The sequence below is a fragment of the Anas platyrhynchos genome, chromosome 1 (assembly GCF_047663525.1).
Source record: "Anas platyrhynchos isolate ZD024472 breed Pekin duck chromosome 1, IASCAAS_PekinDuck_T2T, whole genome shotgun sequence".
Lineage (NCBI taxonomy): Eukaryota > Metazoa > Chordata > Aves > Anseriformes > Anatidae > Anas > Anas platyrhynchos.
In genome coordinates, this window is record NC_092587.1 from 188517332 (window position 1) to 188539686 (window position 22355).

The 22355-nt window shown below is 47.2% G+C and overlaps 2 protein-coding genes across 4 annotated transcripts in view; both read right to left on the minus strand.

Moving 5' to 3' along the window:
* Positions 1-3763: 3763 nt before the first annotated feature.
* On the minus strand, positions 3764-15112 carry IL17D (interleukin 17D). The gene is made up of 3 exons (XM_027468994.3): positions 14761-15112; positions 14350-14642; positions 3764-5612 (listed from the first exon to the last, which is right to left on the minus strand). Exons 1-3 carry the CDS (start codon positions 14773-14775, stop codon positions 5297-5299), a joined length of 624 nt encoding a protein of 207 aa, XP_027324795.1. The 5' UTR covers positions 14776-15112; the 3' UTR covers positions 3764-5296.
* A 4834-nt stretch (positions 15113-19946) lies between these two features.
* IFT88 (intraflagellar transport 88) overlaps positions 19947-22355 on the minus strand; it is a 49263-nt gene continuing 46854 nt past the window's right edge. For all 3 annotated transcript variants that reach the window (XM_072032692.1, XM_005028726.6, XM_021278279.4), the window contains one exon: positions 19947-20531. In XM_072032692.1, coding sequence (XP_071888793.1) covers positions 20413-20531 — 119 coding nt within the window. In that variant the 3' untranslated portion in view covers positions 19947-20412. The remainder of the gene's footprint in view (positions 20532-22355) is intronic.

Sequence of the window (22355 nt, forward strand, 5' to 3'; positions counted from 1 at the left end):
TATTTTGTGGTGGAGAACTCGCTCTGTAACTTTTCCCTCCTCACTTTTTTTGCCTGTGCCTCCCCCCTCCATAGTGTTCCTGAGTTTCGTGGTACCAGTTTTTTCTTTCACAGGCACTGGTTTTCATCAGGTGGCTGGCAACAAGGAACTGCAGAGGCAGAGCACACGGGAAATGGAGAGCTGAGGCAGATCCGAGTCACTGCACACCCGTGGCTGATACTGTCCTGCCGTTCAAACCAGAAGGTGTCCTTGCTGTTGAGCCCACCAAAGCCTGAATTTCCCCTGAAAATCACTGCCCGCAGGTGACACCCAGCTGGGGTTATTAGCAGTGTTCCTGGAGCCTGAGCCATCGCTGTTACATGGCCAGTTCCAAAATAAAGCAAACCAACGTTAAATGCATGGGCACAAATCACAGCTGGAGGCTGGTTTGTGTTTGTTACCACAAATGTCTTACACACCAGGCGGATGGAAGCAATGCAATGTGAAGCACCTCCTGAAACTTATTTCTAACTGCATAGAGGCTTCAGATGGGACAGGTACGGTACGGCTGCCAGAGCTGACGATACTCTGCCCACCTAAATTAGAACGTGCTGTTCGAGTACAAGCTTCACATGTGTTGCTGCTTTGCTGGTAATGTCCTGCAGTTGTCTGCTTCCTTTTGCTAAAGCTGCGTTGTTGGGCTCTCTACAACAGAACTGAAAGATAGTTTTGTCGATTTCATCAGAGAACCATTACTTTTTTTTAAAGATGTACAACGTTGAGTTGTACCAAGAAATTCAGTTCACCAAGAAAGCAGCTGCTGCTCTCACACGTTGGTCAGGCCCCTTTGAAAAGAGGTTCTGTGAAGACGCGTGGTTATGAAAATGAGGGAACACGTACGGTTTTGTAGATGTGCTCAATACAGCAGCCCGTTGTCCACCGGCTTCCCCCTTAGAAGGCTGGCGAGCTCGGGCAGCTGCCCAAGCTCAGCATGACTGGTGGCATTCACACAGCTTTCGTCAGTGAGAGGATGCAAGCTGGTTTTGTCCTTTCTGGGGAAGTAGCCGTGTTCCTGAGGCTGCAAGTCACAAAAATCTGTAGTGAATCTGTACTTTGTGCCAACTCTAAGAAATGTTCTGTAACAGCAAATAGCTCTCTTTTCAGTAACGTGATTATAAAACAAAATATCAGTGTCAAGTGAGGAGTGGCTGGCACTACTGTGGATCTTTTGGGGACTGCCTATCTCTTGGAGCAGCCTGTGGTGAGGTTTTCATTACGATGCCACTCTTCCAGAGGCGTTTATGACTGCGGAGGCACGCGTTATGACACGCTGCAGCCGTGCAGCAGCAGGACACCTCAGCGCCGTGCGGGCGCGTGTGTCTGTGCAAAGGTGACAGTCAGCAAGGGAAACCCAGCATCGTGCGCACGGGCTGACGGCTGCAGGTGGAGGAGCAGATCCCACAGCTGCCCACATCTCCCCCGAGATGACAGGTGGAGCATTTTGAGAATGCCATGGCATGAAATCCAAGGTACTTTGATTAAGCTCTGACCTGCATTTCCCATTAAAGTTGCTGCCGCACTTATCTGGCACAGCTGGCCAGGCTCCATACAACACGGCCGCCTTCCCCCCTCTGCACGGGGCAAGGGAAGCAGCTCCTGTCGCTGCTCCTCCACCTATTTTGCAACCTCCTTAGAAAGAAGTGCTGCAAAACCACGTGGTAGCTGATGCCACCCAGCAGGAATATGTAGCTATGGTAAATCTGCTGCTTAATCCCGAAGAAATATGCAGGTGTTTATGCTTTCTGGGTGTGTGTGATAGCCTTTTTCCCTTGTCCACTTGCTGCTGGTGATTTCATGTTTGCTTGCAGCTGTAGGTCACTGCCTACTCATGCGAACAGCTCCGTGTGATGACAGGCCTTTAAACCTAAGCTGGCATCTCAGGGTTTCCTCAGCCTTCCTGTGGGACACAATTTTTCCAGCGTATCCTAAGTGATACTACAGAGAAGAAAAGTTCTTTACCGAGGATATTGTTCCGTGTTTTGTGGCTCCTAATGTATTCCAGGGACAACCTCATTGAAGGAAAAGATTTTCCTGGCACAACAAAAGATTTCTCAAATCAGCCACAGCTGCCAGATAGTTTCAGCTTTGAATTGTTTGCATTTATTGGGCCTGGAGTTGGTTCAATGAGGCATTTCATGTCTGCCTTGTGTCAACAGTTTGTGGGCCTTGAAGCAACTCCAGTGAACTTCCCTCCCCCCGTGCAAATTAAAGGCAAGGCTACGGCAGCTGTAACCGGAGGGCGAGAAGCTGGAAAATGTCGCACCGCGGTTGAAGTCAACCTGATATAAATCCATGATGTGATGAGATCTTAAAAAAAGGGGAAAAAGTCTAAACAAACACAAACTGCATTTAATACTTGAACTTTTCCACATGAGTAACGTGGAGGGAGGGCGTAATGGAAGGGTGTCGGGAAGGTTAACAAATGTTTGCATGGCTAATCGCTTTTGATGTGAAGTATTAGGAAACAGTTGTTCACTAACAAATTATTATCAGTTGCTCACGCTGAAACGTAAACACGGCTTTTAGGAGACAGCTAATGGCAGAGCTGGACCAGGAAGCAAACTGGCTCAGCCAAAGTGTTTGTCCCAGAACTGAATGAAGATTAACAAAGGAAGCCGGCCTCTAAGTGGAATAGCATGGAGGTGCCTGCGACCATAGGAAGCTTTCTGCACTTGTTGAGTATGCTGAGAAGGAGGTCGCCAACATCCATAATCTATTGATCCGCTGAGGTTTTGCAGTTCCCTAATACTTTCCTTTCAGTCATCCAATTCCTGGAGCTTTATGTAAGCTACAGCATCTGTTTTTCTGGGTTGGCAGAACCAGTTGTGTTCCATTTACCTGCTCTGAGCCCAGCATTCCCAGGAATTCCCAGAACATGCTCTGGTTACTTGGAAAACCTCAAACAGATGCTGTAATTTATGCCTGCAGGACGGAGTGTTACAACAAAAAGTGAGATTTCTTTTTTTTTTTTCCTTCTCAATTCCAGACAAATAAATGGGTGGACGCTCCTTAACTTAGTAGTTGAGTATTTACTAAGTGTTGAGGGCTGTGCGGTTTGGGGTCTTTTTGTTGTTGCTGTGGGGCTTTACTGTATTTTACAGTGAATTTATATGTTGGGGAGTCTGAAGGTCTGATTTCACCCTGTCTGAAGTGTGAGCATGGAAAGAAAACACTGCATAATCGTGAAACCTTAAGGAACTGGGACTGCTGAAGCATCATCTAATGCAGTGTTTCTCTGGCTGTGCCTCCCTTTTGAGGCCCTCTGTCTTTGATTAGCATTTCCCTGTTCTCAGAGGGTGAGAAGTCCTTCCACATTAGGAGGATGGAAAAGTGGCTGTAATAGCTGCAAGTATTTACATTCTCTGGGGAACAGGTAACTACCTTTAATTGCCGGCAGCAGCTAGGCAATTAGCTGTTCTCTGAGTAGTGTAAACACTTTGTGACCTCCTTTGAACCTTTCTTTGAGCATCCCTTTGAGCTAGAAGCATCCCGGTTTGAGGAGACACAGAGCTAAAGACAAGTAGAATTGTGAAAAAAAAACATCTGCAAGGAAACAGTTATATACGTCAATCTGACATTGTGATGGGGATCTTCTTTTTATGGGTTTCTGGAGCCCTTAAAAGTTGTTTTAAGCTTTGTAAGAAGCTACAGATTGCACTATGAAAATACTGTTATGCTGTACTGAGTCATAAAGGGCACAGTCAGTAAATGCACACCAAGACAAGAAGTTGTCATATGATTTTAATTCTCTATTAACTTGTTAATTCTGTTCGGCTTGTTGCCTTTCCATTCTTCATCCAATGACAGCCCGAAGGAGTGAGTGTGCCATTGTGTACAGTAGGGACGTCCTCCGTGTGAACTAAGCCCAATTTGGAGATTCTCGATGCAGCAAAGACCTTGGCACATACGGTATTTACTCTGGTTTGCAATGGCATTGCAGTCACGGTCAGTCAACTGTTAAAAGACACTGGGGTGTTCATTCTGAGATTTATCAGCTTTGGTGATTGTGACTCTCGGAGCAGTTGTGGTCATGCAGGGTATGCCCAGCTATTGCTGATTATTGTTCCCTCAACTAAGTCAGCCTTTGGACCCTCACTCTGGAAACATGGGGTTTTGGAAATCGAGGGTTTGCAGTTAGGTTTTGCCCCCAGGTTCCTGTAGGCTACAGAGATGGAAAACTGAGTGTTTTTGCAGGTGATTGTCTGCTACTGGTAGCCCAGGGAAAAACGAGCAGCACTAATGGTATAAATCACTTGGATTTAACAAGTTTGGGTTGTCTGGGACTCACCTCAGTGACCTCCGTACCATCTAAAAGTGAAGCGTGTAGACTGTTTACTCATCTGCAGGTACGTGGACGAAGCCTACCCTTTGTACTTGATTTTTAAATGGAGAATTTCCTTTCCTAACATGAAAAACATTATGGCCTTTCAACTTCACGGAACACAATGTTATCACAACAACCAGCAAGCAGTTAATGGTGAATGAAATCTAATACAGAACTCTTGGGACCCAAGGTTGTTGGTGTTTTTTTTTTCCTAATGGATATTTTCTTTGCAATTAGACTTAGTCCACACTGGAAACATCCACTGTGCTTTTATAATATCCTAGCATGCTTTTCCTCAACAGTTTTGTACCCTTACCAATTTGGCAAGTTTAAAAACAGCACTCGTAGGATGTTGTTTCATGAATGACTCCTGCACAGCAAAGGTTCCCGTTCTGTAGTATATAAACAGCCAAAGGTGTAACAGCCAAGAACACTGCTGTGAGTTGAGATATGCAGTATAGAGGAAAGCTCTCCCTGCCTGAAAAAACATCCTTTTAACTGCTGACTTGACACACGTGTGGTAGCTGTGTGATCTTTATATAAAAGTATTTAAAAGCAGAGTATAAGAGGCTCCTTCAAAATATCTACAACCAGTAGTCTGCTATAGTAACAGATAGCATGTTGTACATTTGCATCATCTAAAATTTACTGTGAATAAGCAAGAATAAAATGTTCTGCTCTAAGGAAAAAAAAAAAAAAAAAAAGAAGCTACGCTGGAATTTGTAAAAATACTCACAAGAGCTAAAGAAGTTCTTGGTACGAATTGCGGTCGCTAATGATCTGAGTGACCGGGCAAAAATTTCCATCTTATAACTGAAATGACTGCAAGTAGAGAATCAGGGTAAGCTGCTCAGTGTTCTGCTGTTGTGCAGTTTCCTGAGGTGGGGAAATAATGTGAAGCCAATCCTATACACATGATTCTTCATACACTCTTCATTCTGAAGATGGCTTGTTCTGGTTTACGAGCAACTTCATTTCTTGCTTATCTATGCTGGAATTTACGCTTTCGGCCTCTTTCTCTGGCTCGGGGACACAAGTGCAGCCCACGGGGATAGTGACGTAGTCTTCCGTGTACACGTAGCGGCCCCCGGCACAGGACGAGGTGCGGCGGAGGATGACGGTGGGCATGTACACGGGGGTGCTGCGGAAGTGGAAATTCTCCTCGCCGAAGATCCCCATGAGGCAGCCCTTGCACAGGCAGTACGCTTCGGGAATGTACTTAGGGTATCTCGTGGGATCGTATGAAATTCTACAGGAAAGCAAATAATAAAGAGTCATTAGCATCTCTCCATGTATTCATCTGGAAAACATTATTGTAATGTTGTTTGACTGTAAACATTTATACAGCGTTTTTTTTTTGTTGGCTTTTTTTTCTTTTCTTTTTTTTTGGCCAGGAAAAACAGCTGTAGTTGTTGCTGTCTGGCTTCTTATTTGTAAAACGGAAAGAAAAAGCATGAACAGCCAGCTTACAGACCTGCCCGGGTCCTACAGGGCACGCTGAAGGATGAAGTGCCTGGCTTTCCGAAACGTGAGATTCGGGGGTTTAAAAGGAGTCCGTCTTGCCTGTGACTGAGTGGGTAGCTGGGACATTAAAAAAGAACCTTGGACATTTCCAAACTTTTGATCCACCTTAAATTCTTAAAAACTACGACAACTACTTGTTAACATTGTTACTGTAGAAGCTATGATGTGATGATTTAAAGTTTTATAATTTAAATAGAGTTAAATTGTACCATTCTTTCCGCGATAGTTTTTGCTCCCTCGTATGCTTGGGGTGTTCGGGGTTGTAAAGGTTCCTTCCTCTTGAAAGCAGAACTCGGCTTTTCTTTCTCTAACTCACCTCTCTTATCTCTGCTTCTCCCTCTAACAGAATAATAACACATGCATGCCTACACTGAGATAAACTGCAATATTAATGTTTTTGCTGCCCTCTCCTGCCACGTTTTGAAGTGAGGCATTGCCCCAAAGGTTCCAGGGCGTACATCCTCTATTTTTTGTTTTCCTACATTTTGTTGTTTTACCCATTCGCTTTGCTTACTAAAGCACCATTTCTGGAAAGTTCCCATTAGTAGTCGCTGGACAGCTTGGATCCTAAGTGCAGCTTGCACCAGCAGAGTCCAAGACACAACATTCCTCACCAGACGCAGTTGGAGGCAGAAATAAAGGCGTGATGTTGAGGTTTCAAGAAATAGTGATCCTGACTGCCTCAAAACTGGTGTTCTCAGCAGACAGTAAAAGCTGATAAAGTCAGCGTGTTTTTTTTTTTTTTTTTGAAATTAAAAAGGAGTACACAGCATAAAAAATGAAGTGTGTAGTTACAAAGAATATCATGGTGATGATGGATTTGTTGCTTAGATCTTCACCCACTTCTCCTGCTTACACTGGAAATAATTGCAGGGCTGTAACTCGTTTATTACAACTGGGTGCCATCAGTCCAGCAAAAATGTTTGCATCGCCAGAAAAAGAGGATTGTTTTTATACGTGTAACATACGCCCACAGTCCTCTTTGTGGAGGACCTCTCCCCAGATCCCTTTCTGCCCTGGCACTTCAGCACTGGCCCTGCTTCAGAGCTGGTTGAGCCACGTGCTGTGTGTCAGCGTGGGCCGCCCCCATGCTCCTTCCCCAGAGCCCCGGGGAGGATGCTGACCCCGTGTTTCTTACCAGAAGCACTCACTCACCTCTCACCTAGCAGAAAACCCTTTTCCTCCCCGTGCCCCTGCTCCTCCTTCACGCAGCAGGCTGCTCACCCACGCGCAGCAGGCTGCCAGGCCTCTCCTGCAGGCTGCAGGAGTGGGAGGACGCTCGGGGAGGTCATCTGGGCCAAACGCCTCCACCGAGGCAAGCTTGGAGGCGTTTGCTGATGTTTGTCCAGCCTGTTCTTAAAAACCTCCACAGGAGATTCCCCGGTCTGCCCAGAGGCTCTGCTGCAGTGTCTGACTGCCTCTTTATTTGGTAAGTTTTCCAGCAGTGAAGCAGAGTGGGGTTTTTCTTGCAAACATAATCAATCATTTCCCGTGCTTGGCCTGGAAATTATAGCAGCGGAGGCTAAAAAAATGAGTAACAGTCAAAGGTTTGGTATTAGAGAAGGTATTAGTGAACTCTGAGATGAGAAGGGACTTCTGCTGCAGAAGGGGCAGCATAAGTCTGCCTCCAGCTGTAGCGATATGGGCACTTTACTCATCAAAATCTGCAGCCCGTCTCTCCCTTGCACCTCTGCCCTGCGCTGGTGCTCAGGTTCTCCTGGTCACAGGACTGACGGGGGAATTCCTCCAGCTGTAAAGCTGCCTGGCTGAAAGCTGGATTTGGGTCTTCAGCTGTCTTGCCGCGTGGAGCAGAGTCCTACACGAATGAGGCAGCGTGGACACACAGCTGTGGATGGGGGCGGAGGGGGGCTTCTCTTTTCAGGAGAAGTAACCCCCGTGTACCACACTGAAACAATCTGGAACTGCAACTTTAGACAAACACAAACCCAGTTACCCCTTCATCAAAGAAAACAGGCTTTCTTACTGTTATTTTTGTGGTATATATTTTACCATATATTCTGGATTCTTTGCCTTTTTTAAGGAACTTGATTTCCTCGCAGAGAAATGCCACCAGCTCTCCCACAGCCAGACATCTGTGATGCTGCAGATAGGTTTTGCAAAGCTTCTCTGTCCCATTTGCACTTGCTTACTTTCCCCAGGAAATACCTTCGTGTTACAGGATCTCACACCAATGTGACATAAAATGTCTGCTAGCCAGCAGTGAGTGGAACACGGTCATTCCTCCTGCGATACATTCCCATTTCAAACCCGAGCGTGAATAATTTCAGTGGCAGGCTGTTAAACTCACTGTGTGTCAAGGCAGTGGTATTTCCCATACTGTGTTATCTCTAGCACCTGGTTTATGATGTTACTGGAAAGCACAAAAAAAGCTTGGTGCAAACAGCACTTCCACTAATAACAAGAGGACTGTGTCAGTGGAATCAGGGTCTACAACAAACCTCCCCATTCTGAATTCCCATGTGGCAAAAGTCTGGCACCAGTGAGGTTTTTTGGAAGGATGGTGTGGTGTGATTTCCTCCTCTATTTGGAAAATCTCCTCTATTCTCAAGTGTGGTATAGAAACTCCTGCTCCATGAGATGAGGACTGAAAGGAATCAGAGAGGCTCCAAACCCCAAAGTGAATCCAAAACATGGTTTTGCATCCAGACCTGAACTTCGGTAATAACGAACCAGAATGTGTGGAGTAATGCCTCCGGAAACCGAATGCTGCACTAAACGTATACCGCTTTGGAACCATACCCAGGGTTCTGCATCTTCACCTCAAACCTTTTAAGAAAGTGTAACTGAAGCCCCATTTTATTCTTTCTAGGGAGCCCAGACCAATGGGGTCTGCACTGCCAGCAAACCCCAGTAACCCAGCCGTGTGAGGGCACTTGTGAGACCTGCCTCCTGCCTTCACGCATTGCACGTAATCGCTTTGTGTCTACAACAGGCTCTGCTGCTGAAGCCTGATGCAGATCCATTACTCCCAGCACTACCAGTCACATTTTTAAGTCTTCTCCTGCAACAGGACAAACGTGTTTGGTTAAACTTGGGTTAAAGATCTGGATAAAAAGCATTTTTATATATATTTTTATATTTAGCATTTTTATATACATTTTTATATTTAAACTTGGGTTAAAGATCTGGATAAAAAGCAGTTGGTTCCCCGACTCCTTCCTGCACCTAGTGAAAGATGCACCAGCTGGGAGGAGCTGTCGATGTTGCTGGTGATGCAGCAAGCTGCTGCCCAGCCCGTGCTCCTCAGCTGCAAGTGACAGCAGCGAGCTGTGCGGGGCTGCTGTGTTTCCATCTGCTGGAACAAGCAGCGGGTTTGTACTGAACTGGAACTGCTAATGAAGTGTGACTCGTTCGAGGGTGCTTTTCCTTATGACCCTGTAAGTGTTCTGAGAGCTCCCAGTGAAAAACAAACTTCCTGCCGTTTATGCACTAAGCCTGGAAATCAAGAGAGACACTTCTGTCACAAGCAAAGCTCTTGCAAAGACTTCATCTGTCTTGTCCTGTACTGCTACTGTCAGATGTAGCATTTTTAACAATATTACCACTTTGTAGTTCAAACCCAGAGGGTCAGATGCTGTGCTGGATTCGGCAGGTACAGCCACCTCTTCAGAAAATCACAGCTGGCGTGAGGCTATTCAGTTACACAAGCACTGGAGTTAAATATCTGCACATCAAACAAACTAAGCACGATGTAAACTCAACAGAAGAACTCCTGCTACAGAGAAATAAATGTCTTGCTAAGGGAAAAAAATAGTTGTTAGCTCCTAATGCTGTAAATACTTCAGAGTGCAAGGTAAAGGGACGATGCTGTGCATGCTAGACCTCTGATAACATCCAGCTGTTGTACGAGCATGCACTCAAACCACGAGGACAGCAGTTCTGCGTCCCCTTCTGTTCTTGCCCTCACCTGCATCTCTGGCTCTTGCATGCTGAGCCACACGATAATGTCAAATCTTGGAAAATGAGCTGGGTAAGGGTCTTGAAAATCACTGGAGTCTTGTTTAAAGGAAATGCCACCCTTGTATGACATTTTTTCAAAAGCACAGCAGACAAGCTTGCCTTCAGTGGTAAAGACAAACTTGCCTGTATTGTTTTTATTGAGATTTTACATAAATAAGCACTAAGCCAAGGATATGCATAAACTGAAATTGTTTTTTGAAAAGCAGAAAAAACAAGCTAGGCAACGTCTGAGAAAGGGACCAGCTAACACTGGGTTTCCTGATCAGGTTAACACTGACAATAACAATTAAATCTCTGCTTTACTCAGTGTTGCTGCCTAGGAACTCAGTACGGGAAAGGAGTTTAAGAAGGAATCCTTAAAGGATGTTGAGAAGCGTTGCTGATTATTTCATCTTACTGCCTATCAGTAAACAACCCCCTGTGGAAACCATCACCTCTCTACAGAAGTCCCTTATTACTTTTCTAGCAGAGACAAAATGCTGGATGCAAAACAAAAGAAGGCAGGCTCAGCTTCTGAGAAACTAAAGCTCTAAGCTCATCTTTCAACCTAGTGAGTGAACCTTTAGTAAACATGGGAGTAAGCTCCCAGAGACAAACACAGAAGCCATGAGACTTGGAAATTCAGAATCAGGAATGAATTCTTGAATACACATCAAGGTTTTTGCCAAATTCACGCAGAAGTGTGTTTGCAGAAGCCTCTGAATGTATTCCTATAACTCTTCCTGTAATTTCTAGCCATGAAAGGTATTAGAGCCCTGAGACAACAGACAATAAAACTGAAGCCGATGAAAATAAACAGCTGATGAATGGAACAGCACCTGGGGCTGATTAATGGAACAGGACCGTCACAGAAATCACAGATCAGCACTGTCTGCAAACTTGCCATTGACTTCAGCAGGACCAGACGGCTCAACCTTTACACCCAGCTGTCGGCGGGGTGGTGAGAGAAGCCCCTGCACAAACTTTTGTGAAGCACAGCAATGGCCAAGGACCACAGCACTTCCCTGTAGAAGCAGGCTGCCTGGGTCTCACTGAGTGTCCACGCAATGCTACCAAGCAGTGCCTGGAGAGAGGTCACAAGCTGGCACACCGTCGGCCTGATGATTTCACAGCATGCTGCTTTCAAGGCAAAGCTGCTGCTTTCAACTCTACTTTTTTTTTAAAAAATGGGTAATTCCTGGCCCAGCTCCCCACAGTGCTGAGCACATCCAGCATCCTCCAGATTTCACTCAGCTCAGCTGACTTCAGTTCAGGGAACTCTGATGTCTCTTTATAGCTCCGCAGGGTAAGGAGCGATACGGGTGGCTGAACTTCATGCTCCGAGCTATACATTGATCTCCTGTGACCATCAGGATGGAATTTCAGTATCAGGCAGATGAATTAGTATTTTCCCCTAACTTTTGCCTGAAATACCAACTGTTAGTTACCTGCCAGCAGCAGGATGTTGGATCAGATGGGTCCTTGGTGCAATCCACGTGCAACTCCCGTATCTCTGGGTTGTAGCAAGCCAAAAGTGATGCAAGTCTTGTAATTTGTATAACAAAATTAAAGATATCAAATAGAAAATAAGTAATGACAACAGAACAAAGACAAGGAAAGAAACCACACAAGGATCACCTGTACTTTTACTCAGTCAAGCCTAATTCTTCCACACTTGGACAAACTTGGATACAGAGCAGTAGGGTGGACGTTACGCATGGATCTCTAAGTAAATTATTTCATTCTTTCTCACAAATGTTGGTTTGAAAAAAATTGCAGTTGACTTGAAGTGTCATGCGAGCAGAAGAATTACAAGAAGCAGTGTTAAACAGCTGGGAACAGGTGCCTAGGGAGATCTGCAGGGGAAGGTAAGTAGAGCCAGACTTAATATCTTTATTATTAATGATCTGGAATGGGGAGTACAAACAGTATGTTAATGAAATCTGCAGCTGGTCACAACGGGAACTGCTGCAACACCAGTGAAGACAGAGAAATAGCACAATATATCTCAGACATGAAAATGCAGGTCAAAAGGAAAAAAGACCCTGTCTGCATTAAGGAGAGATCAACTGCTCTGTAACTCTTTAGTGGCAGAAAAGAGGCCGGAGAGCTTCTGAAGTCTGCGATATGCTGGAACTGGGCAGGAATCTCAATGCAAGATTCAAACAGTGCCAGCTGTGCTTTGGGGGTGCCCCATCCTGCGACCCTTGGTAAGATAAGGGAAGGGGAGCAATTTATGAGGAAGACCTGAGAGAATTAAATGTAAGCAGGCTCATAAAAATAGTTCCATAACACAGGAGAGTGCTATACGTGGATTTTCAGAATAGCACCCTTGCCATGGAAAAGAAATTGTTGGGATCATTTAAGTGGCGTTGGTTAACCACTGACAAGACATAACGTGCCACGATCTGCTTTAATGGAGAGCAGCACGTCCTTTCTGAAGAGATGGAACAGCTCCAGTGGGACCTGGGAGATTGCTTAGAGGGTAACGGGGTGAATACCTGTCATCTAAATGCTGCTGATCTGATTCTTCAACCTGGTCTTCCTAATGCTTTTTCTATCTGGCTTCACAATCTATGAAACAGCAGGTTGTAAAAACAAAAGCACCTTACTGTTCATAATGAGCAATTTTATATTTTACACTTTCATCACACATCTTGCAATGTTTGTTGCCATCTCATAGCGCTAATAATGAAGTAAAAATGGGATCAAGAGAGAAAGCGGGGAGATCTGTTAACTAGACAATGTTCTCTCTTACGAACTGAGCCTATACAGAGCTCCAACTGAAAATAAATACCTGCCCAAAGAGATGTGAGTATGGAAATCAACACTTTCAGACAAGGAGAACAATCTTCTGATAGCACGAGAATTTGGCAAAACCAATGTAAAAATACCTGGGCTTAACAGTAGGTGTTCATCATACTTGTTTTTTGCATGTGTAGGTTGGTTAAAAAATTCTCAGTCTGCTTTGAAAAAATGTATTACTAAAAATACTCTTTCTAAAAATACTTTGTTTATGAAAGGCTTATTGATCAAATAAACCATTTTTCTTTCAGTAGGATTACTTCTTAAACTAAAAGTGGGCGAAAACCATGCCACAAAATAAATGTTTATGGGAGATCACTAACAAGGAGATGTATTTAAGTTTGCTGGATATACAGTAACTGTCTCAGAGTATTTATGAAAGATAACACACAGAAAGTAGCAAGAAAGTTCCTTTAAAGTTTCTGCACATTTTAGCTTCCCGTTGCCTGCAGTGTCTTCACAGAAAGCTGGAAATTGTCCCCAGATCTGTCACTCTTTTTCAGACAAAACTACCAGAAGACTTGTCAGTGAGAATGGGACCAAAGTTTCCAAGCTTTTCCAGAGTATCCCACAGAAGCGCAGCCCCTTGTTTTGGGGTATTAAGCAGCCTAACAGCAGATTTAGTTTGCTTGTTTGTTTTTTTTACGCCCCCTTACGAACAGCCTGTCAGCCACCTCAGGGGATGTGGGTTTGTGAAGTGCTGGTTGAAAACAGATGTAGAGAACTGCAGCACTCATGCCTCTCCTACGCTCTCTTACAGCAAACTGGATGGCAAACTGCTGGGAATATCGGTGTTGGGATACCTAGAGATACAGCTCCGCTGGTCTGCACCCAGAGCACATGTTGCTTTCAGGTGCATCTAGAAGCCAGCAGTGGCTGGGGAAATGGCTTGGGGAGAGCATCTGAGCCCCATGGGGCTGCCATGAGGTGATGGGCGGCGTGCTTGGCTACTGCCTGCTGTCGATGGTCCTGTGTGTCCAGCCAGGTTCACCTCAGCATCCAGTCAGGTTCCCTTCTGTGTCCAGTCAGGTTCCGCCCCGTGTCTAGTCACGTTCCTCCCTATGTCCAGTCAGGTTTACCTCTAAATCCAGTCAGGTTCCCCACCATGTCCAGTCACGTTCCCTTCTGTGTCCAGTCATGTTCTCCCCCTGTGTCCAGTCAGGTTCCCTTCTGTGTCCAGTCATGCTCCTCCATATGTCCAGTCAGGTTTACCTCTAAGTCCAGTCAGGTTCCCCACCATGTCCAGTCAGGTTCTATTCTGTGTCCAGTCAGTTTTCCCCCTGTGTCCAGTCAGGTTTCTCCCTATGTCCAGTCAGGTTCACCTCTAAGTCCAGTCAGGTTCCCTTCTGTGTCCAGTCATGCTCCTCCTTATGTCCATTCAGGTTTACCTCTAAGTCCAGTCAGATTCCCCCCCATGTCCAGCCATGTTCCCCTCTGCGTCCCGTCATGTTCCTCCCTATGTCCAGTCACGTTCACCTCTAACTCCAGCCAGGTTCCAGTCCATGTCCCCTCATGTTCCCCCCTGTGTCCAGCCACCCTCCCCTCTGCATGCAGCCCTCCAGGGGCTCCCACCCGACGCTGCCCCCTCAGGGCTCGCTCCCCGTGCGTGCAGCCCCCTCCCTCCCCGTCCCCCTTTTCCCCGCCCGTATCGCCCCTCTCCGATCCCCCAGCCCCTTTTCCCCCCTCACACCTCTCACCTGTACGCCCAGGGCGAGGCGCTGCGCATGTTGACGGGCAGCCGCAGCCTCTTGTCGCCGGCCGGCCGTGCCCCCGCGGGGCAGCTGGCGTTGTGCTGCTGGCGGCCGGGCGGCTCGGGCTGCAGCGTGTGGTGGAAGGCGCTGAGCATGCCGGCGGCCAGCCGCCCGTACAGCTGCTCCAGCAGCTCCTCGGGCCTCTCCCCGCAGCCCCGGGGCCGAGCCGGCCGCTTGGGAGCTTTGGCGGCGTCCGAGGGCAGCGGCAGCAGCGCCGCGCACAGCAGCGCCGCCAGCACCTGCAACGACGCCGCCGTCAGCGACCCCCGGGCTCACCCCCCCCCCACACACCATAACCACCGCCACCGCCACCACCCGGCCCGCGGCTCCTTGCCCTCGGCTCCCCGCCGCCCTTACCCTGCCTCGCTGCATGGCGGCGGCCCGAGGAAGCCGAGGGGAGGCTGCCGCCGGCTCTCCCGCCGGAGGAGCTGCTGGAAAAGTGCCCCGCGCCGCGCCGCATCTCCCCCCGTGCCAGCGGCGGCTCCGGAGCTCCGCGCCGGGAGCTGCCCAGAGACAGGGAGCGGGGAGGGGGGACGAGGAGGGGGGAGAGCCCGCAGCACCGGTGGGTTGGGCACAACGAGATGCAGGGGTGTCTGCTGCCAGCCTGGGACACCCAGAGCAGGCTGCCCAGGCCCACGTCCAGGCGGCTTTTTGAGCTCCCCAAGGAGGAGACCCCACAGCCTCTCTGGGCAGCCTGTGCCAGGGCTCCGTCACCCGCCCAGCACAGCAGTGCTGCCTGGTGCTCAGAGGGAGCCTCCTGGGTGCCCGGCTGTGCCCATGGCCTCCTGTCCTGGCACTGGGCACCACTGAGCACAGCCTGGCTCCGGCCTCTCTGCACCCTCCTGTCAGGGATTTAGGGACACGGATGAGATGCCCCTGAGCCTCCTCTTCTCCAGGCTGAGCAGCCCCAGCTCTCCCAGCCTCTGCTCACAGCAGAGATGCTCCAGTGCCTTCATCGTCCTGGTAGCCCTGCCTTGGGCTCTCTCCAGGTCCCTCTGGTACTGGGGAGCCCAGAACTGGACCCAGCACTCCAGGTGTGGCCCCACCAGTGCTGAGGAGAAGGAAGGATCACCTCCCTTGACCTGCTGACAACACTTTGCCTAATGCAGCCCAGGATACTGCAAGCTTCCTTCACAGCAAGAGCACATTGCTGCCTCGTGTTCAGCCTGGTGCCCACCAGGACCACCTGGGCCTTTTCTGCACAGCTGCTTTGCAGCTGGGTGGCCCCCAGTAAGTCCTGGTGAAGGACTTTGCATTTCTCCTTGTTGAACTCCATGAGGTGCTGACAGCCCATTTCCCCAGCCTGTTGAGGTCCCTCTGGATGGCAGCATGGCCCCCTACTGACTGTATCAGCTACACCTCCCAGCTTTGTGTCATCTGTAAACTTGACGAGGGCACATTCTGCCCAGATTCATACATATCATTAACGAAGACATCAAACAGGACAGGAACCATTATTAACCCCCAGGGCACACTGATAGTGACAATATGACTGTGCCACTAGCCACTACCCTCTAAGCCTGAGCATTCAGCCAGTTTTCAGTCCAGCTCACTGTCTGCTAATCCATCTTCATCAGCTTGTCTATGAGGATCTTATGGAAGACTGTGTCAAAAGTCTTACTGACACTGCTCTCCCTTCCTTTCCCAGGACAGTACTTTCATCATAAATTTTAAGTTGGTCAAGCATGGTGAGTCCATGCTTCTTGGTGAGTCCACACTTCCTGGACTCACCCGATGTGATTTTCTTGTCCTGATGATTTTATTGTCCTTCATGTTCCTGGAAATGCTTTCCAGGATTAGCTTCTCCATCACCTTCCCAGGGACTGCTGTGAGGCTGTCTGGCCTGTAGTTCCCTAGGTCCTCTTTCTTGCCCTTCTTGAAGATAGGACTGGCAATTTCTTTCCTCCAGTGCTTGTGTGCTTCTCCCAGTTGTCATGATCATTCAAGGATTATTGAGAGAGTCCTTGCCATATCATCAACCAGCTCCCTTAGCACTCATAGGTGCATCCCATCAGGGCCCAGTTGATGTATATATGTGCAATTTGATAAAGTATTCCCTGACTTGATCCTCTTCCACTAAGGGTGAATGTCTTCTTTGCTCTAGCCATTCCCCCTGGTCTCTAGGACCTGAGATGCCTGAAAGCCAGTCTTGCTGGTAAAGACTGAGGTGAAGGCTGCATTCAATACCTCAGCCTTCCCTGTGGTCTGCATAACCAGGTCCATTTTCTTACTCATCAAAGGGCCCACATTTTCCCTGGTCTGAGTATTGCCTGGAGCTCCTTGCACAAAGGTCTCCTGGCATTTTTTCCTGAATCATTTTGCCTGGCTCATTGGGATGGACCTCTCTTGAGTCTGGAGGAGATCCTTGAATGTCAACCAGATTTCCTGGGCCCCTTTTCTTTCCCATGGGCTGTACCAAGCAGATCTTTGAAGAGACCTAAGCCATAAGGGTTGTAAAGCTTGCTTTTTGCCTACCAGAGCCCTTCCCTCTGGATCCTGTGAAACCCCAGCTTGGTACCACAGAAATACAAGACATCAGTTTCACAGACCATGCCAGATTTAAAACATAATGATCTGGCATACCTAATGTGATTAAGTGACTTAATTTCATGGGTTTTGAAAAGTGATTAAGTAAAGTCCAAATGTGATTTTTGTGGGTTTGGTACCTTATGAATCATAAGTCGGTAAATACTCATGCGTGAGAGGTATCATAAACTTAAACTGTATGGGATTTGAATAAGGTTTCAGCTCTGAGGAAGGACTTTTTTTTTTTTTCTAATGGAATTCAAAACTCTTTCCTTTGCAGTCTTTGTGTCCTGGGGCAACAGGCTGGGGAAAGTGGCTTTCCATTTATCCTCATCCAGCCTAATCCCAAGCCCTACACTGCACCTGTCCTAGTGTTACTTCAACACCTCCAAGTGATGTGTTGCAACATGATTAAGACTTATCATAACACATCTTTTTATGATACTCTTCCTATGTTAAACCACTATCTTTTCTTAACACTTTCTGAGTTGCTTGAGGATGTCTCTCTTGGCTTTACATCAACATTACTGGGAGAAGTCTGGCTCAAAACTTCAGAGCGGAAGGAGTGGAAACAATGCCATAGATGTTAAATTGCCAAAGAATTTAATGCTCTGAGTCTCTAGAAAATATTCCAATTCTGTATGCTAGTTGCGTCATACTATCCAATTAACCACTCAAGTAATAATAAAAAGAATCGTAGGAAGGCAACTGATGAGATTCCAGTACACAGGAACTAAAACTGTGCAGTACTGCCTCTCATGACAGCTGACCCTGGAGACAGATGAATTGCAAAAAAATTGGCTTATGTACTTCAGTAAAACTTAGATTCTACCACAACTTGTAGGAGTTACTGAAATGTTATTAATGTACTGGTGTTGTACCATTGTCATTGACTTATGGAAAAGCCTACAAGGACTTCAATGGGTAATGGATGTTTTCTAACAGAAGACAGGTAAGACAGTGAAATGCTTTCCTTTGGAGGCCTCAGATGAAATCACCAGACAGAGCACAGAGCATCCCAGTTGTGCCCAGCCCCATGGTGAGGTCTGCATAGAGCCTGTTAGGCACAAGGTGCCCCAGCCTCCTGCCCCCTCACACTGAACAAAGGACATGACTGGTGGCTCACATCCCACATGTTTCTGTACTGCTCTATGACTGTCCATGTGCCACGTTTTGAAACCCTCTTACCTACATGATCTCAGAGCATCCTGACTGGCTTCCCACTCCCTTTACATCCTTATGTGTGCATAACAAAATATTTACAGATTTCTGTACACATATAATAGAAGGGGTGTAGAATATGCTTAAATATATATTTATATATATTTGTTTATTCATGTGCATATATCGCATATAAAGTTATTTAAATATGATAAGGAAACAAGGACCACACAAACCAGAAGAACCAGCCATCGGGTTCATGAATAGGAAACTTGTTTTGAGATGCACTTCGAGATTAAATTGGGCCTGTTTAGCCTGGAAAAGAGAAGACTGAGGAGAGACCTCATCAATGTGTATAAATATCTGAGGGGAGGGTGTTGAGAGGATGAAGCCAGTCTCTTTCCAGTTGTGCCCAGCAAGAGGACAAGAGGCAACGGGCACAACCTGAAGCACAGGAGGTTCCAGCTGAATATGAGGGGGCACTTCTGTGCTGTGAGGTGACAGAGCGCTGGGACAGGCTGCCCAGAGAGGCTGTGGAGTGTCCTTCTCTGGAGATATTCAAAACCCCTCCCCACCGCAGCCACTGCTCACCCACTCCTCGCCTCCAGTCTGGGCTGGCAGGCTGAGCTCACAGCCCTTTTTATACCATCCCGTGGCAGCTGTGACATGGGCACAGCCAACGTCATGCTGCTGTAACATGGCCACCTCATCAAAGGGTGGGTGCTCGGAGCGGGTGGAAGGCCCAGCCCTCAGCTGCTGGTAAAAAAAGGGCTGCTGCTCTTCTGCCTTGTTCAAACATAGCAGGATGGACAAAAAACAGAACTCTGGGGGGAAATGGCCAACATGGAGAGCCCACCATCACTCCCATCTGTGTGGGGACAGCCTCATGTGGGGCCGTTGTCACTCCAAGGCCTGTCACTGCCCTCTCCCCACCTCCCCTTGGCCTTCTCATGGTGGCAGAGACCAGGAAGAGGGAGGTGGAGCTCAGCATGAGGGGGCAGACAAATAAATGGAGTGTCTGAACACCAGGGAGCAATCCAGGTGTTTAACATGATCACCTCGTGCCACTTTGGCTGTCTCAAGTCCTGATATCCTACGTGCATGCATGAAATGGTCAGATAGGATCCTGGGCCTGGGATCAGCCAGGTGGGATGCACAAGGGCAGCTCATGTTGTCCCAGATACTTAATGGCAATGCCCAAAAGTCCACCATCTCTGTCTGTGGGCAGGTAGCTCATCCCTGCTGCACAGAGCGCGGCTCAGCCATCAGGACCATGCTCTGCAGTGTCACTGCAGGTGCTGTGAGGAGACTCCCCCCTGCCTCAGAGCTGCTGCAGTAGAACCAGGCAGGGCTGAGGTAAATGCGCCCACAGCCTACACTCTGAGAGGCTGTTGTCAGTTTTTTTTTTTATTATTATTATTATTTATATTGTTTTCCTGCCCACTTGTGAAGCAGTAATACACACAGAAGACCCTAGAGACACTCAAGAAGACAAATGTCTATTTCAGGGGACAGAATTCCTGTGACCCCTTTTCACCTTTATCAAAGTGGAAATTCCATGTTTTGTAAAATTACAGCAATTCATAGGGTCATTCTGAGGAAGCCTACTGTACACTGTGATGTATTTCATACCCGTGAAGAGAGAGGTAACTATTTGTTTCTAACTGAATCCAGCACATCCTGAAGAAGACTTCTTATCTCAGGTCCGAGAGGTCAACTGAGGATTGTTTAATACTGTGGCAAATAACATTTTTCATGATAACACAAGCCGAAACAGGATCAGCATTTTGCTAGGTTTAATACTGCTGCCTTCCTAGGATTAAATAAATAAATAAATAAAAATGACAGCGGTCCTATTGCATTTACAAATCTTTATTAGCACAAAAACAGAACTTACATTGTGTCATTGTATCCAGCATTTTCAGGAAGTCAATCCACGTGCCTTGAATAAATCCTAGCTTTGAATGATGGATACGGAACTTCCAACTTTATAATATTGCTTTGAGGTATCTCACAGTGAAAGGTGAAATTTTAGAGACTGCTGCATTTCATACTATCAACGTATGTATTTCTGAAAGTGAAAGTTTTATACATTTGATACAGCTTACGCTGAGTTTGAGTGCCTGTGTAGTTTTTATGCAGGAGTAAAAATAAAAATAAATAACTCCCTCAGATTTTATCTTCAAAACTGTATTTTTAACATATAGTAACATAAATAAAAAGTGTTTCACAGGTATTTTATCAGAACCCAATGAAAAATCATCACAAAGGAGTATTTTTCTACTAATACTTTTAAAAGGAGAAAAAAGAGTGGAGCATATATTATTCTGGAAGCAAATCTCCTAGTTCTTCATCAGCGAAGACATCTTCCTCAGTTCTCTTTCTTGCTGCAGTTTTCGGTCTTTCTGCTTGTGGGCCAAGTGGATCTATGTAGGCGGCATCTAGGGTTTAAGCAAGCACATTTGAAACAGTTACCTGCAAGGAATTCTAGTTTTACTTTAAACATATACAATCAAACATAAGACTGCTTTTTAACATGGCACATCTGTAAAAGTGTCTTTGAAATGCAGACTAGAAAGATCATATGAACACTGAAGGCAAATACCACATTTGGACACTGCACAAGGGCAAAGTTACCTGAGTTCTAATGTACAAGCTCTCTCTCAATTATTTTTTTTTTTTTACATTTTAAAAAAAATATTTTTTCTTTATTTCAGTATAGACATTAAGTGAGAATAAGACTTCAGAAAGGTGCATGGAACAGGAAGGTGGTGATAGTCAAGGAAGGGCATTCTAGGAAGTAACACATTCCACGAGGATTAGGGTTTTTAAATCCCTTATACCCCCTTTGAAAATTCAGCTTTAATGTTGCAGCAGACAAATATCAAAAGTAAATAAATATTTACATAGGCCACATTCCTGGCTATCGGGGGAGGTCCCAGCTGACTGGCGGCTAGCAAATGTGACGCCCATCTACAAGAAGGGCCGGAGGGCAGACCCGGGGAACTACAGGCCGGTCAGTTTGACCTCAGTACCAGGGAAGCTCATGGAGCAGATCCTCTTGGGAGTCATCATGCGGCACTTGAAGGGCAAGCAGGCGATCAGGCCCAGCCAGCATGGGTTTATGGAAGGCAGGTCCTGCTTGACGAACCTGATCTCCTTCTACGACAAAGTGACGCGCTGGGTGGATGAGGGGAAGGCTGTGGATGTGGTCTACCTTGACTTCAGCAAGGCTTTTGACACCGTCTCCCACAGCATTCTCCTCAAGAAACTGGCTGCTCTTGGCTTGGACTGGCGCACGCTTCGTTGGGTTAGAAACTGGCTGGATAGCCGGGCCCAAAGAGTTGTGGTGAATGGAGCCAAGTCCAGTTGGAGGCCGGTCACTAGTGGCGTCCCCCAGGGCTCGGTGCTGGGGCCGGTCCTCTTTAACATCTTCATCAATGATCTGGATGATGGCATTGAGTGCACCCTCAGTAAGTTTGCAGATGACACCAAGCTAGGTGCGTGTGTCGATCTGCTCGAGGGTAGGAAGGCTCTGCAGGAGGATCTGGATAGGCTGCACCGATGGGCTGAGGTCAACTGTATGAAGTTCAACAAGGCCAAGTGCCGGGTCCTGCACCTGGGGCACAATAACCCCAAGCAGAACTACAGGCTGGGAGAGGAATGGTTGGAGAGCTGCCAGGCAGAGAAGGACCTGGGAGTGATGGTGGACAGTCGGCTGAATATGAGCCAGCAGTGTGCTCAGGTGGCCAAGAAGGCCAACGGCATCCTGGCTTGTATCAGAAACACTGTGACCAGCAGGGCTGGGGAGGTGATCGTCCCCCTGTACTCGGCTCTGGTGAGGCCGCACCTCGAGTACTGTGTTCAGTTTTGGGCCCCTCGCTACAAGAAGGACATCGAGGTGCTTGAGCGGGTCCAAAGAAGGGCGACGAAGCTGGTGAGGGGCCTGGAGAGCAAGTCCTATGAGGAGCGGCTGAAGGAGCTGGGCTTGTTCAGCCTAGAGAAGAGGAGGCTCAGGGGTGACCTTATTGCTCTGTATAAGTACATTAAAGGAGGCTGTAGAGAGGTGGGGGTTGGCCTGTTCTCCCATGTGCCTGGTGACAGGACGAGGGGGAATGGGCTAAAGTTACGCCAGGGGAGCTTTAGGTTAGATGTTAGGAAGAATTTCTTTACTGAAAGGGTTGTGAGGCACTGGAACAGGCTGCCCAGGGAGGTGGTGGAGTCACCATCCCTGGAAGTCTTCAAAAGACGTTTAGATGTAGAGC